This window comes from Myotis davidii, unplaced genomic scaffold, assembly GCF_000327345.1.
Source record: "Myotis davidii unplaced genomic scaffold, ASM32734v1 scaffold309, whole genome shotgun sequence".
Lineage (NCBI taxonomy): Eukaryota > Metazoa > Chordata > Mammalia > Chiroptera > Vespertilionidae > Myotis > Myotis davidii.
The window spans coordinates 527,194-544,423 of NW_006383013.1; the positions used below are offsets into that span (position 1 = coordinate 527,194).

Below are 17,230 nucleotides of genomic sequence, written 5' to 3' on the forward strand. Positions count from 1 at the left end.
CTACTGGTGATCAAGCCCGCAGACCGGGCATGTGCCCCGTACCGGAATTGAACCTGGGACCCTTCAATCCGCAGGCTGACGCTCTATCCATTTAGCCAAATTGGCTAGGGCACCAAACTATGATTTTGATGCTTTTCTCTTTTGTTTATGTGATGCATTATGACCTTAACTTATATACCTTCTTAGAGGATTTCTGAAATTTCTCAGTGGCTCATCAGAAACCTAAGGAAGAAATCCAACAAGTCACAACTTTTCTATTTGCAGGGAAGCAGGAATTGTGCTAGATGCTGTACACATGTTCTCTTCCATATTCCCACAAGTAGGAGAATATGATGATTATAATATTAGCTACCACTTATTTACCATGTGCCAGGCACTGTTCTAAGCACTTTACACATATATTACTTAACCTTCACAAAACGATATGAGGCATATAACAGACAAGGATATAGGCACAGAGAGAGTAAGTAGGTTACCCAAGGTTATAGGCTATAATATGTGCCCAAATCAGGCTTTGAATCATTAGTCTAATTACGGCATCCACACTCTTATTTTGTTTGTTTTTTTGTTAATCCTCACCCAAGGATATTTCCCATTGATTTTGAGAGAGAGAGAGAGAGAGAGAGAGAGAGAGAGAGAGTGAGAGAGAGAGAGAAACATAGATGTGAGAGAGACACATAGATGTGAGAGAGACACATGACCCAACTCTGCTCTGTGCTCCTGGGACCGCTAGACCCGTGCACCAGCAGGCACAGCCAGGAGCTACCTGAAACTTCAAGGCCTCACATCCTGCCTGCTGTTATAATTATTATCGAACTGGAGACCTTTTGGTGCACAGGATGATGCTCAACCAACTGAGCCACACTAGCCAGGGCCTGAATCTATTTCTTAACTACCTGTGACCTCAGCAACTTTTCTAAAATTTTTGAGCCTTAGTTTTCTCATTTGAAACTCTCTCATAGGATTTTTAATGCCATAATGCAAGTTAAAACACTTTGCAAAGTACCCGGGACATAATAAACAATGCATGGTAGCTATTATTACTAGATCAGCTTTTGTCTCATGGATGGAGTAGAAAGTATCTGATTAATTTTCTTACATTCTTATTCATACCAACTTTTCAGTTTAGTTCGTTGTATTTGGTAACAACTAAGTCTTTTGAATCATAAATATAAATAAGTGGTTTTTAAATAACTTTTATTATAGTATGATGTTTTTTGAAAATCTAATTAAGTATCTATACCTTTTCCCTAGAAATATGGACATACATATTGAGTTTTGCTTCTAGGGGGCCAGGGTCATCCCAGGATCCCAGGTTAAGATCTCCTTGTATAATCTGTTTCCAGAAATGGTGAATTTGACCTATAATAGCCTTCTAGGGAAAGTAATATAGAGTAGTGGTTTCTGAACTCATACTATATGGATTTTGAATCCTGGGTCCACTAGCTGTGTGACCTGAGGCAAGTGATTTATAATCTTCCTGTACATTTGTTTTTTTATTTGTAAAATGAGGGTAATAATACCTACTTCATAGGGTTGATTTAGAATTTAAATGACATAATGCATGTAAAGTGTTTTGCTTGTTGCATAGTGCTAAGTAAATATTACTTTTTAAAAAAGAAAAGGGCTTGCCCTAACCGGTTTGGCTCAATGGATAGAGCATCATCTGTGGACCAAAGGGTCCCAGGTTCGATTCCCGTCAAGGGCACATGCCTGGGTTGCAGGCTCGATCCCCAGTGTGGGGCATGCAGGAGGCTGCCGATCAGTGATTTTCTTTCATCATTGATGTTTCCATCTCTCTCCCTCTTCCTTTCTCTCTGAAATTAATAAAAATATATTTAAAAGGGGGAGGGGGCTCAAAACTGAAGTAATGTTTCTCAACTGTACTCCTACCTGCACAACAAAATCATCAATATGTAGCTATGGAGCCTTTAAAAAGTACATATGTACTGTTCCTTGCTCTGTACTCTCCAATGGACCCTTCCCCCACCCCTGATATTCTAATCATTGCATCTATGGTATGACTAGGTCATTTGTATTTGTTGTTGTTGTTACATCATAGATGACTCTTACAACTAGGATTGAAAACTGTTGCCTAAAGCTATTCTAAAAAGGGGCTCTTTCAAATTTTGTAAGTTCACTTTCAGAAATCAGAAAATAACTTAAAATTCTAAAGTTTTCTAAAATACCTGCTATTAAATGAAATTTCAAGTGATAACCATTACAGTGTTCTTGCAAATTGAGGATTTCTCATTCTTGATTCTTCTTTGAATCTTCTCCTCTGCTAGAAAATGTTACTTACTGATTATTGTTTCAAACATTTCAGTTGGAGGCTTTCCCAGAACTGAATTTCAAGTAATTTCTTTAATTGCTATATTAACCTTTAGGCATGAAACAATGACAGTAGTCAGACCTAATTCTTCCAAGATCATTTCTCTGAGACCAGCTTTAAGGATGAGCAGTATTATTTTGAAAGGTGATTATTTATAGGCCGTATCTGAATCTGGAAAAATCAGGGTTTTAGAAATTATAATTTGCCAGTATGTTCACACAAACTGAATGCTATGTGACAAGCTACCTACAAGAAGGAAAAGTAGGGTCTCTTCACACTTTGTATGTAACTGAGTGGATATATTCTTATTTTTTGACAGCCTATTACTAGCTCGCCACCCAAATGGATGGCTGAAATAGAACGTGATGATATCGACATGTTGAAAGGTAAGCTATGCTAGTGACTTCTACCTTTTAACCTGATATTTATGCTCTCCCACAAACCACCTTCCTAGTTTTTCTCCGACTGTTCCCTTGAAAGTATTCTTAGCACACTCAAACTGCCTACCTAACTATCCTTATTGATGTTCTTCATGTCTAAATGCCTTTCTTAACTTTTCCATATGTAGCAATCCTTCTAATTTAAGACCTGCTCATAATGATTTTATCTGCTGCTAAAGTCCTTTAATATACTTTTGTCTTGTATAATGCTTACAGTTTACAAAAAGCTCTTGCATAAATTTTTTCATTTCTCATAAAGGTCCTGTGAGCTAGATATGATGATATCTAAGGTTCAAAGGGTTAACTTAACCAAGATTTGTGAGAGTGAAAAAATTTAAACTCTTATTTTAAGTCTAGTCTCTTTCCACCATAAACAAGTGCTTATTTAGGATTTACTGCTATATATTATTGTCAGTACTATTAGTTGACAATCCCTTCATAGGTAAGACCTGTCTTATTTTATTCTTTCCCATCAATTTCTCCAATAAAGAATACTATAAGTAGTGATTATTGTTGTTTGATAAATGACTTGGAACTGAACCACAAGTGGAAATTTAAATTAAAAAACATTAATTTTCCTTGATTTTTGCTCTACTTTATTTATTTATTTTGTAATCACCCTCTGATGATAAGATTCATGATGATTGTGAAGTAATAGACTGAAATGAAGGTAAAAATTGGATGCTTGAGCTATTTAAGCAGCTGAACAGATCAAGAAAGTCTACTACTTATGCCAGATATTGATGATAGGTGGGAGAAAAAAACACCTTTATTTGATTTTAAAGGTAATTCATTGTTCTGCATGAAATGCTTAAATGCAGGTTCCCCTCCTCCAACTCTGGAAATATTAAGTCTCAAGGGCATTTCAGGTTCATTGTTCTAATGTTCCAAACAGACATTTATATGCCATCAATATGCATTTTCTAAGGGAACGTTAAATTTTTAATGAGGGATATAGCATAATGTTTCATATAAATTGACCTGTATCTTAAACCTAAAAGGAATTTTGTGCTATGCTATTTAAATGAAAATCTGGGAAAGTAAATTGTTGTTGTTGTTTTTTTTTAAATATATTTTATTGATTTTTTACAGAGAGGAAGGGAGAGAGATAGAGAGTTAGAAACATCGATGAGAGAGAAACATCGATCAGCTGCCTCCTGCACATCTCCCACTGGGGATATGCCCGCAACCAAGGCACACGCCCCTGACCGGAATCGAACCCGGGACCCTTCAGTCCGCAGGCCGACGCTCTATCCACTGAGCCAAACCGGCTCTGGCGTAAATTGTTGTTTTTTAAGTATACTGTCTTTTTACCTGGTGAACTTAAAATTTTTTATAGGTATTTGATTTGAAGGGAAAGTTTGGTGTTTGTCAATATTTAGTGTTTGTTTTCTAAACTTAGGGAAATGGGGGAACAATACATGTTTTGTCACTATTTTATTAATTTAAATAATAAGAATTAATAAAAGACAGTGGAGTTAGTGTCCATTTTTCAAGACAGATCTGTCTACCAGTATAGGCTTTCTCAACGCTATGTGGAGTCACAAGGTTTGATACTTGTATTGTGTATTCATTTTGTATGATAAGGCAAAATGAATGTTGTTGAAGGATCCTTAAGATAAAACATAGTTTACTAACTCTCTCATATTAGGTAAGCTCATCTGACCCAATTTTGCATTAGTGGGAAAAATTCATTGTGTGTGTGTGTGTGGCGGGGGCGGAGTGGTTGGAGGAGAAAAGAAATGGATTTATGCTATTATTTGATAAAAATTAAAGCTTAAAATTTGTATAAGAAGGATTCCCATCTCAAATGAGTTGTTATTAGAGAACAGTGTATAGAAATGGTATTGAAATAAATGATTCTATTTCAGAACTGGGGAGCCTCACCACAGCTAATTTGATGGAGAAGGTACGAGGCCTACAGAACCTGGCCTATCAGCTGGGGCTAGATGAGTGTGAGTACCCAGATCACATTAATTCAGGGTTGCCTGTTGTGTATTTCATGATGAGTCTAGCTGTAATACAGATGTCTGTATTACATTTTATAAAGGTAAGATGTCATTATAATCTAAAGTGTGCCTTTTATGATAGAGTGTGCTGGAATAACTACTGAGTTTACTAGGTAACGTTTATTTTCCTCTGTACAGTAAAAATATATTGGAAATCCTTTCAGTTTTAAGTGATAGAATGTCCAATCAAACTAGCTTAAGCAAAAGAAGGACTTTATTAGTTCACATAAATCAAAATTCAGGAGTAGAAATAGCTTTGAGGATATCTAGATCCATGATTGTTAATGATATCATTGGGATTTGCTTTATTTTGCATCTCAAGACTTTGTTTCACTCATGCATTAGTCTTATTCTCTGCTGCTGCAGATAGCTTTTTCCTAGAACTGGGCAAGTGGCCAAAATGAGCTCTAATTTATATGTCTTTAAATTTCATAGTCCCCAAAGAAAGAACATCTTTTCTGAACATTCCAAAAGAAAGGTCCTGGGAGGACTCTGACTGTTCCATCTTGGCTCGTATACCTAACCTGGAACCAGTCCTTTAGCCAGGTAGCATGGAGCACTCTGATAGATCAGGCCTGGGTCCTAGGTGCAGACACAGATTGAAAGGCTTAGTCTAAATCAAATCACACAGAATGGGAGAGAACAATTGATTCTTCAAAGGAAGGGATAGATAGCAGAACAAAAACATAATCTGTACCATGAGCATGGTTTTAAAAGATCTCATTTGCCCGGCCAGAGTTGCTCAGTGGTTGAGCATTGACATATGAACTACTGGGTGGTCATGGTTTGATTCCATCAGAGCACATGCTGAGTTGCAGGCTTGATCCCCAGTAGAGGGTGTGCAGGAAGTAGCTGATCATTGATTCTCATCATTGATGTTCCTATCTCTCTCCCTCTCCCTTCCTCTCTGAAATCAATAAAATACATTAAAAATAAATAAATTTTAAAAAGATCTTACTTATTCCTATCTGTTCTTCATTATTTTAGTTTAAAATTATTTCTTTACTAGAGGCCCAGTGCACGAATTTGTACACAGTTTGGGTCCCTTGGCTTGGCCAGTGATTGAGCTGATAGGGGTGATCGGGCTGATAGTGGCCATGGGAGGTTGGCTGTGGGAGTGCACTGACCACCAGAAGGCAGCTCCTGCGTTGAGTGTCTGCCCCCTGGTGGTCAGTGCATGTCATAGTGACTAGTCATTCAGTCGCTTAGGTTTTATATATATACTAGAGGCCCGGGTTTGGGTCCCTTGGCTTGGCCAGTGATTGAGCTGATAGGGGTGATCGGGCTGATAGTGGCCATGGGAGGTTGGCTGTGGGAGTGCACTGACCACCAGAAGGCAGCTCCTGCGTTGAGTGTCTGCCCCCTGGTGGTCAGTGCATGTCATAGTGACTAGTCATTCAGTCGCTTAGGTTTTATATATATACTAGAGGCCCGGTGCACACAAATTTGTGCACTCAGGGGTGGGGGTCCCTCAGCCTGGCCTGCGCCCTCTCACAGCCTGGGACCCCTCGGGGATGTCCACCTGCTGGAGCAACGGAAGCTCCCAGCCTCTCCTTTATTTCTGTTTTTTATTTTTTATTCTGGGATTTATTTGCCTTCTACAGCTGTCACTGGAGTTGAGAGCTGGCTCCAGCTCTGAGGCCCGGCTCCAGCTCTGAGGCTGCGGCTGGCTGAAAGCAGGTATCTGGGTTTAGCTTCTATAATTGAAACATTGTTGCCATCACTGCCGCTCTAAGCTCTGAGGCCGAAGCTGGCTGAAAGCTGGTATCTGGAGCTTGTTTAGCTTCTATAATTGCAACTTTGCTGCTTAGAGTGTAGCTTAGAGCAGGGTGAGGCAGGCGGGGAACGTTGGCTTCCTCCATTACTGGAGCAAGCAAACCTCATGTTCGCTTCAGCTGCCTGGCTGCCAGTCGCCATCTTGGTTGGCAGTTAATTTGCATATCGCCCTGATTAGCCAATGGGAAGCGTAGTGGAGGTATGGTTAATTACCATGTTTGTCTATTATTTGATAGGATAGATAAATTATATCTCTTCCTATACTGTATTCATTATAAAATTAGAAAAGGAATTGTAGAAAATTTTCACTTTGTAATTGAAAGAGATATTCAATATAAATACAATGGTTAGAACTTTGTTCTCAGTAGATACCTCTTGAGACCTTCGTAAATCCACAGTTCTGAGAGACTAGTATAGCTTATAATTTTCTTCAAAATGCAAGTTTTGTACTGATTAGAGCAGTGATGGCGAACCTATGTCAGAGGTGACACATGAGCTCATTTTTTTGGTTGATTTTTTTTTTGTTAAATGGCATTTAAATATATAAAATAAATATCAAAAATATAAATCTTTGTTTTACTATGGTTGCAAATATCAAAAAATTTCTATATGTGACACAGCACCAGAATTAAGTTAGGATTTTTCAAAATGCTGACATGCCGAGCTCAAAAGTTTCGCCATCAGTGGATTAGAGGATGGATTAGAGCAATCCTAAAATGTTTCATAAATTATTTTTCTTGTTTATAGAGCATATGGTGGGTTTTTACGCATCATTGATTTAAGTTACTTCCAAATTCAACATTTAACTTTAAAATTTAATTTAAAGTCTATGATTTTTGACTGATAGTCATCACTTCTTTAGCCCTCTTTATCTTATATTTCCATTACTGTGATTAACATTGGCTCTTTTTTTTTTTTTTTTTTTACTAAGAAAACATTTTTTAATCACTTTGTGAATCAAGAAGCAGAGAACAACAAACTGCTTTGAGATATGGTTGCTAGGTTCTCTGCTAGGTTCACTCATTGTGACCTAACTCTTCTCTATGTACTGTGTATTTCTTGTGGTTGAAGTTTATGTCTTGGTAAAATTACTAATTACCAGGTATGTCATAGACCTCCAGGGTTTATAATGAAAAAGCAAATCGTTGATTATTAAATTCATGAATGCAAGGCTTGTATAGTATAGAAATTGATTCTCTTTCTAGCTCTGGATAATAAATGCTGTAATAATAATAATGATCAATCCTATATCTCTCTGTGTCAATTTTTTTATGAAATAAATTTTATGCTCAGTGTGTCAAGAAGATGCTATATTAGCGAATATATTGATTAATAATGTTATCTCTAGTTAGTTATAGTTGAAATTGCTATATTTTCTCTAAATAGTGCTTTTTTTCCTGCTTTCCTACTGAGAAAGATAATGAAGTGAGTTTATGTGGGGTTTTTTCACTAATTTTAATTATGGAAAATTTTAAACATATACCAAGGTAGAGAGACTAAAATAATGATTTCATGTACTCATATCTGGCTTTAATAGTCAGCATGGGCAATCTGTTTTACTTATATCAACCTCCCATGATTCTTTTAAAGCAATTCTCAGGCATCAGATTACCTCATTGTCAAATAACTTCAGATGTGATTTCAAAAGACAAGGACCCTCCCTCCCTTCCTTTCTTTCTGTCGTTCTTTCTTTAATGTAACTGCACTTCCATTATTATGCCTAAAATTTTTTAGCAAACTTGCTTAATATCATCAAATACCCAATTAAAATTCAGATTTTCCTGGTTGACTCATAATTGCTTTTATACAGTTAGCTTGTTTAAATCAGTATCTTAACTAAGGTTCATATACCATATTTGGTGGATATGTCTCTGAAGTCTCTTTTAGTTATTTATCCATTTATTTTTAAAATAGTTTTTATTGATTTCAGAGAGAAAGAGAGAGAGAGAGAGAGAGGGAGAGAGAGAGATAGAAACATCAATGATGACAGAGAATCATTGATAGGCTGCTTCCTGCATGTCCCACACTAGGGATTGAGCCTGCAACCCTGGCATGTGCCCTGAGTTCATAGGTCACTGCTCAACCACTGAGCCATGCCAGTTGGGCTCTTTTATTTATTTTTTATTACTATTTTAAAATATGTTTTTATTGATTTTAGAGATAGTAAGGGGGAGAGAGAGAGAGAGAAACATCAGTGATGAGAGATAATCATCAATTACTAGTAGCTGCCTCCTGCACACCCCCTACTTGTGATTGAGTCCACAACCTGGGAATCAAACTGTGACCTCCTGGTTCATAGGTCAACATTCAACCACTGAGCCACACCAGCCAGGCTTAAGTCTCTTTTAATCTGTCATAGTTCCTCCTCCCTTTTATTTTCCCTTGTCATTTATTAAACCTAGTTATTTGTTCAGTACCATTTTCCATATTCTAGATTTTGTTGCTTACCATCCTATGGTGGTGCATAGATAGATACAGGCTTGATTTTTATTTTGGCAAGAATATTTCATAAGTATTGTATACATTTGTCAGAAGGTATATAATGTCTGTCTCTCTTTGTGATATTAAGATTAATTATTTGGTAAAGATATTGTTAGCCTGATTTATTATTCATTGTAAAATTCACCATCAGCCTTGCACCAGAGTTTTAGCAATCTTTGGTAACTGCCTAAGTCTACTATTTTATTATAGGTTTCAAAATGGTAATATTCTAATTCTGTCATTCCTTCTTATTAGCTAGAATTTTTCTATGATGGTTTTTATCTTAGTAACTATTTATTATTACCTTGAGAGCTATTTTTACTGAATAAATTATTCTTTCTCTTTATCAGTTTTTAGAATGAATCAGTTCCCCAAGCATCAATAAAGTCTATTTTAATGGCTTTCCACTGAATCAGACACTTGGTATGGTTTGTTTTAGTTTTAATCCACACAGTTAAAACCATTACTGTTAAGGGTATATCTAAAACTTAAGGCTTTGTAGGTGGGGAGATTTCAAGTCACCTAATCAGCCACTTTATGCACTGAACCAAAACTATGCAACAGAAATGCTCATTTCTGCCAGATAAGTCCCATGAGTACAGCTGAGATTTTTCAAAATTATTTTTTAGTTCAAAATTCAGTCTTATTTAAAGTTCTGTAGCAGTGCTTTGCAACTGATTGTCGTTTGCTTTGATCATAGGAATTTATTGACATATTTAGAATATAGATTTTATATTTATACTTGGAAAGAATTACATTGATATGGATCAGACTTCTTGGATATAAACTCTCTTTGTTTTATTGTGTATAGTGTATTTGCATAAAAACAAGATCCTTTTTTTTTTTGTCCTTATAGATTATTCATCTACTCTAGAGGTTGACATTTACTTGATACCCTAATCTGGTATTTCGATGTCTCAATCCTCTTTTCTACATTAATTGAGAGGATGACATGGATGAAAAATAAGCAATAGGAACTGATGAATCCCCCAGGACCAGTTATCCTGTTTTCATGCAAATATCTCCACTGATAAAGATGATGGAAAGGAAAAAGATGCAAAAAATATTTGTCTTAAAACATGATTGTTTGTCACTTCCCTAGAGCATTGTTAAATGTTAGTATAGAAATAATGTGAACCTTCTTGGGCTGATAATAACTAGATTGTGTCTTTTGAAAGGCAAACCCTGCCCTTTGATTTGGTACATGATTAGGGTGTGCAGATTTGGGGGTGCAATAATTTTTTGTATAGGGGCCTCTTGGCTTGATTTGGGCAGTTAATTTATATGAAAGTCTCATGATATATATAAAAATACAGAAAATTGTAAACTGCCTTCCCATATAAAGAATTCCATTTCTGTTACTTTCATTTGAGTTCAATGTCCTTTATGTTTTGTACTGGAACGGTTGTAGTCACTTATTGGTCTGCCTGCTTCTCAACTACCTTATCCCAGTCTCTCTTGTTTGCCACTACCAGATTAATTTTTCTAAAATATCATTTCTTTGGTTTGTCCTTTGCTCATAAGTCATTAACAGTACTTCATTACCCATATGATAAAATTCAGATTCCTTTGCATGGCATTCAAAATCCTCTATACCAAGCATGTCAAACACAGGGCCCGCGGGTCACATGTGGCATACAATGAATATTTTTGCGGCCCAGCCAATATAATGGTATATAAGAAACGTTTTAATAAAAATTTTGTAACTTAATTTTTACAATATTCTGTTATACATAATCTATATATGTAAAAGGCTAATATGCTAAGTGTCCATCAGGGTAACGACATCATGTAGCAACGCCCAGCTTCCTCTCCCTAGTGACTAGCCTCCTTGCAGTTTCTTCAGCCTGGGAACACGACTTGCTTTATAGGCAGGTGGAAATACTTTACACTTTAACCGAATGTCTGTGAAGTGTTTTCCTGTGCCTCATCTCATTTGATCCTCACAGAAGTCCTGGAGTATGTTGATAGGAGACTCAGTGGAATCCTAGCGCATGCGTGATACATATAAAGCTCTTGCTGGTCCAATTGCACATGTGTGTTTTGATATGTCTGTCATTGTCGATCGTAAATTAGGTTGACACTTCTATTATAGAGCAAGAGTGAATAGTGATATTAAAATATTTCTTCTAATTAATTTCCTTTAATGTGCATGAATTAGTGCACCAGGCCACTAGTTATTAATAACGAACTACAGTGTTTGCTGATGACCGGTTACTATAATTGTGTTGTATTCATTTCCCTTATGCGCCTATGCGCAGGCGCACCATTTCTCTCCACTAATACTAGCAGCGAATATTTTAGCAGCTGATTGCCGCGTCATTAGTCTTGTACTGACTTGCTTGGTGTACCCAACAGTAAATATTTCGCTTTCGGAGGACAAGAAAAATAGGTTTATTTGTGTTATGCTTATTAATTTGTGCAGTTATTCGGTGTCTGGTAAGTTAATGTTCAAGAAAAAAATATTAATTTTTATTAAAATGTTCTATTATTTTATGTTAATGATTACTCATTTATTCCAGCCCTTCATATTGAGCATGTCTCTATCGAAGTAAACCTACGTTTCTATGAAAATTAAAGCTTTTGCTTTTTTGTGGTCCACAAAACTTAAACCTTGTTTATTTGGCCTGTGTTAGCCTTTGAGTTTGACATGCTTTTTCTGTACTCTGGCCCTAGCCTAATCACTAGCCTACCAAAATACCATGCACTGTTCCCATTTGAAATACTCACTCTTCCCAGAACACTTTCCCATCTTCTTAATTCTGTTCATGCTATTCTTTTTTTTCAGAAAGTTCTCCCTGACGTAGTTCTAGTATTATAACTTTTATTCATCCTTCATTATTCTGCCCAGTATTTAGCTCTTTCATGCCTGATATGAAAAGTGAACTCTTTTAGTCTCCCAAATTACTCAAGAGCAGTTTATTTTGTATGGCACTTTTACCATTTTGGGAAATTTTTGGTATGTCTTATCTCTTGGATTGATCATAACTATATAATAAGAATCATATTTTTGGGCTGTCTTTGTAACCCATAGAGTACCTGGTTTATAGTAAGTATGCAATGCATATTTTTTGATTGAAGAATAATCAACTGCAGATGCCTTCAAATGAAATGACAGAGTTTTTCTAATGAAATTCAGGGACTTAAAACTGAAAGGTAGAAACTTCTAGAAATTACTCTATTTCTGGATGATTTTTTTGTGTTTTAGTGATGAGAAAAGTAAGAAGGCCTTGTAATATCTGGAATTTTTCCTCTATGACAGTGTATGATCCACCACACATAGTAAAGATAGTGTGAAACTTGTTGATAATGGTTTGATTCTATCCTATGCCTGAACCCTACTCCATCGCGATCATGACCTGGGCATAATCCTGACTTAGTCTTGTAAGTTGCAACATTATATAGCTTGCTTTATTCCTAAGACCCATTGAACTATTGTGAATCTTATTGAATACCTGATTCTCTGCCGTTTTTTACTCTTAAGAACCGTCCGTCCCCCCTCTTGCCCCCAATCCCTTAAAGCTATAAACATTTTAGTAGTCATGCAGGTTACCTATTTACTAGCTATCTTGAAAATATTTTAAAATAGAATGACAGTAGGTCATGTCATTTGAAACGTAGGCTAAAACTTGGGGCTCTGGTGCATGGTGTTTTTTGTTTTTAATAACAGCTTTATTGAGATATAATTTATATATTCTACAATTCACTTTTTAAAATAATATATTTTTATTGATTTCAGAGAGGAAGGGAGAAGGAGAGAGAGAAACATCAGTGATGAAAGAGACTCATTGATTGGCTGCTTCCTGCATGCCCCACACAGGGGATCGAGCCCCAAACCCAAGTTTGTGCCCTGACCAGGAATTGAATCTTGACCTCATGGTTCCTAGGTTGTTACTCAACCATTGGGCCAAACCGACCAGGCTACAGTTTACTTTTTTATAGTGTGTAATTCAATGATTTTTATATATTCAAAGTTCTTGCAACACAATCAGTTTTAGAACCTCTTTATCACTACCAAAAGAAACTACCCATTAGCAGTCACTGCCATTTCCTTCCACCCCTAAACTCAATAGGCATAAGAGCAGGACTAATAAATGAGTTGAATAAAGTGCAGGATATAATATGCATGTACAGAAACCAATCATATTTCTCTACAGTAGCTAATCTGTCTGTATGAATTTGCCTAGCCTGAACATTTCATATAAATGGAATCATACAAAATGTGGTCTTTTGTAACTAGTTTCTTTCACTTAACATAGTGTTTTTAGTATTCTTCTATGTTGTAGCATGTATCAGTACTTTATTTCTTTTTTGGCTGCAGAATGTTTTATTGTATAAATACAGTTATTCACTAGTTATCCACATTATATTTATCCACCAGTTGATGGACATTTGAGTTATTTTCACTATTTGGCTGATGTGAATAATGCTACTATGATCTTCACATACAAGTTTTTATGTGGGTCTGTCTTTTCATTCTGTTGAATTTTATAACTAGGAGTGGAATTTCTGGGTCATATGGTAACTCTACCTCTGATCTTTGAGGAACTGTCAGACTATTTAAAATACTGGGTGTACCAGCATGTACGAGGGTTCCAATTTCTTCATATCCTTGCCAATACTTGTTATTTTTTGTTTAAGGAAGTTATTATCATATCCATCTTAATGGATGTGAAGTGGTAGCTCGTGCTTTGGAATTACATTTGCCTAAAACTAATGATATCGCACATGTTTTTATTTGCTTATTGGCCAATTGTATGTCTTCTTGGAAAACTATCTATTCAGACCCTTTGTCTACTTCTTTTTTTTTTGAATCCGCTTCAGAGGGTATTTTTTCCTTTGATTTTAGAGATAGAGGGAGTGAGGGAGGGAGAGAAATATTCATGTGAGAGAGACACATCAATTGGTTGCCTCCTGCACGTGCCCCAGTAGGGGCTGAGGATCAAACCTGAACCCAGGTATGTGCCTTTGACCTGGAATCGAACACTCAAACTTTCAATGCTCAGGCCGTTGCTCTATCCACTGAGCCAAACTGGCTAGGGCAGTACCCCACTATCTTCATCACTGTAGCTTTATAGCAAGTTTTCAAATTGGGATGTGTGCGTTTTCCAGCTTTGTTTTTTTTAAGATTGTTTTTGCTCTTCTGGGTCTCTTGGATTTCCATAGGAATTTTAACTTGTCAGTTATTTAAAAGAAATCAGCTGGGATTTTGATAAGGATTGCATTGACTCTCTAGATCACTTTGGGGAGTATTGCCATCTTAATAATATTAAGGTCATTCATTAATGTGTGTCATTCTCTTTACTTATGTCTTCTTTAATTTCTTTCAACCATATTTTTTAGTTTTCAAAGTATGTGTAAATTTTGCACTTAATTTATTAATATGTATTCATAAGTCCTGAAAGAAAATCTTGTGTTGATCATTTTTTATTTTGCCGTATGAGGCTAAAATCATGACAGACTGACATGGACAATTGTGAATTTTTAAAAAATGTATTCCTAAGCATTTTATTTTTTGATGTATTATAAATGAAATTGTTTTCTTAATTTCATTTCAGTGTGCTTATTGCTACTGTAGAGAAAAACAATTGTACATTTTATATCCTGCAACTTAACTTATTTATTAATTCTAATTGTGTTTTAGTAAATATACTTAAGATTTTTAATACCCCAAATTGGGTCACCTGCAAATAGAGGTAGTTTTACTTCTTTATTTCCAATCTGGATATTTTATTTCATTGTCTTGCCTAATTGCCCTGGTTAGTAAGTTTGGTACAGTGTTGAATAGAAGCAGCAAGAGTGGACATCTTTGTCTTCTTCCTAATCTTAGGGAAAAGCACTAAGTGTGATGTTTGCGGGTGTTTTGTAGATTGCCTTTGTCAGGTTAAAGAAGTTATGTCTTATTTTTTGTTAGATGTTGTGGTGTTTTGTTTGTTTTTAATAAGGAAGAGGAATTGAATTTGATACATTTATTCTTGATTACACTTTACCATCTATAGTAACAAAAGCATAATATGCTAATTAGACTGGACGTCCTTCCAGACGTCCTTCCAGGCAGCCTTTTGGATGAAGCTGTGGTGGCGGGGACCGAGGCAGAGGTAGCCGCCATGGCAGCTGGGGCCGAGGGGTGGTGGGTGGGGGCCAAGGCAGAGGCAGCCGCTGCAGTGGCGGGGGGCAAGCCCCTTGCATGAATTTCATGCATCAGGCCTCTAGTATCTTATAAAACAAATAAAAATATCAATTTAATTTACACTCATTTACTTGGACTGATTTGAAATTACCTTGGTACTATAAAGAAAAGATTACCTAAGAAGTTAAGCAAATTAGATCACATGAAGTATATTACCATCTAAAGAAGCTTTAAGAAATTTAGCTTATTTTGATATATGCAAGTGCTTCTGCTAATTTATAGTCTAATCCTGTATGTTTGTTTAACAGTTTCAATAGGACTGTTATTTGGCTAAATGTAATCACCATAGTTTTTGAAAGTAAACATTTTATTGTAAACAGATTGAGACTTCCCCATTTAAACTCGATACTTCATCCCAGTAATCTACATTGATGAAGTTGTGTGCACCAGAAACTCTTTGATACAACTTTCTTTGGTGGTGGTACCACAGAAAAGCTTCTGCTTCAAGCTAGCCTGTGGTATAGTAGACTTCTCTACCCTCTAGGCGTGTGATTTTTTTTAAGTGGCCATTTATGTTAGAAGTCCAAATAAAATTCTAACGAACACTTAGCTCTTTTAATATTTTTAATTTTAGCCTATGAAGGAGGGCAGGGAGATAATAATTGACACTCTTATACCCTGACTATTCTTCACTGTGACTTGACATCACAATTATTTATCTGGCTTACTTTATAAGGTCTGTTCAGTCCTACCTTTGTCTATAATAGTTAAAAGTTAAATTAACTCACTTGTCTGATTGAAGAGAAAAATCATCTAGCCTTCAACCTCTAGATGGCAGCATGTGTCTTATTATATTACTACTTTTTCCTCTACACATTGTCTCCTGAACTGTGTTTCTGATTTTGGTAAAAAGTTCTTGTAACTTTACCAGACTACTTGCCTGACTTTGTTGATGCTTTGCTTGATTTTTAGCTTTTTTTCTTCTTTCCATTTCTCCATTGTTTTATCACCCAAACAATTCCTTTCTTAAGCAATGTATATTTTTTACTTTTTAATTGAATTTATTGGGGTGACATCTATATATATAAAAGGCTAATATGCAAAGTGTCCCCTCAGGAGTTCGACCAGGAGACCGGGAATTCAATTGCTCACTATGACGTGCACTGACCACCAGGGGGCGGTGTGTTATGAGGGAAGGAAGGCCCTGGCCAGCAGCCAGAAGGCCCCAATCAGCCCTGATTGCCTGTCAGGCCTAGGGACCCTACCCATGCACAAATTTCGTGCACTGGGCTTCTAGTTGGTTAATAAAATTATATAGGTTTCAGGTATACAATTCTATAATACATCATCTGTGTATTATATGTTCATCACCCAAAGTCAAGTCTCCTTCCTCTCTCCTTTATCCTCTTCTATTTCTTCCTGCCCTTCCCCTCTAGTAATCATCAAACTGTTGTCTCTGTCTATGAGGTGTTTTTGGTTGCTGTTATTGTTTTCTTAATCCCTTCACCTTTTTCACCCAGTGCCCCAAGGTCCCTCCCCTCTAACAGCTGTCAGTCTGTTTTCTGTATCTATAAGTCTGTTTCTATTTGTTTGTTCATTAGATTCCACATGTAAGTGAAATCATATGGTATTTGTCTTTCTCTGACTGGCTTATGCCCCTTAGTATAATATTCTCCAGGTCCATCCATGCTGTCACAAAGGATAAGATTTCCTTTTTGATGGCTGAGTGGTATTCCATTGTGTAAATGTACCACAGCTTTTTTATTCATTCATCTAATGATAGACCGTTGGGCTACTTCTAAATCTTGGGTATTGTAAATATGCTACAATGAACATAGGGATGTATATATTCTTTCTTTACTTATTTTTATATGTATTATTTTGAATTAGTGTTACCTAAAATTGATAAAATAAACTTGAACTCAATACCTCAAGAAGAATTTAATTGTTTCAAAATAAAGCTTTTATCTACTTAGCCATTTTGAGTGATGACATAGTAGCAAAAGAATGAAGCAACTATTTGAATGCCTGCTTCCTGCAAGGCTCTGTAGCAGCCAGGAAG

The 17,230-nt window shown here is 36.3% G+C and overlaps 1 protein-coding gene across 2 annotated transcripts in view; it reads left to right on the plus strand.

The window, feature by feature from the left end:
• LIN52 (lin-52 DREAM MuvB core complex component) overlaps positions 1 to 17,230 on the plus strand; it is a 94,978-nt gene that overhangs the window by 7,054 nt on the left and 70,694 nt on the right. The window contains exons 4-6 of one of the 2 annotated variants that reach the window (XM_006778775.2): positions 2,652 to 2,718; positions 4,644 to 4,727; positions 9,895 to 10,405. In XM_006778775.2, the coding sequence (XP_006778838.1) occupies positions 2,652 to 2,718; positions 4,644 to 4,727; positions 9,895 to 9,938 (195 nt within the window). In that variant the 3' untranslated portion in view covers positions 9,939 to 10,405. Of the gene's footprint in view, positions 1 to 2,651; positions 2,719 to 4,643; positions 4,728 to 9,894; positions 10,406 to 17,230 lie in introns of those variants that run through there. The other variant, XM_006778774.2, reaches the window with a different exon arrangement.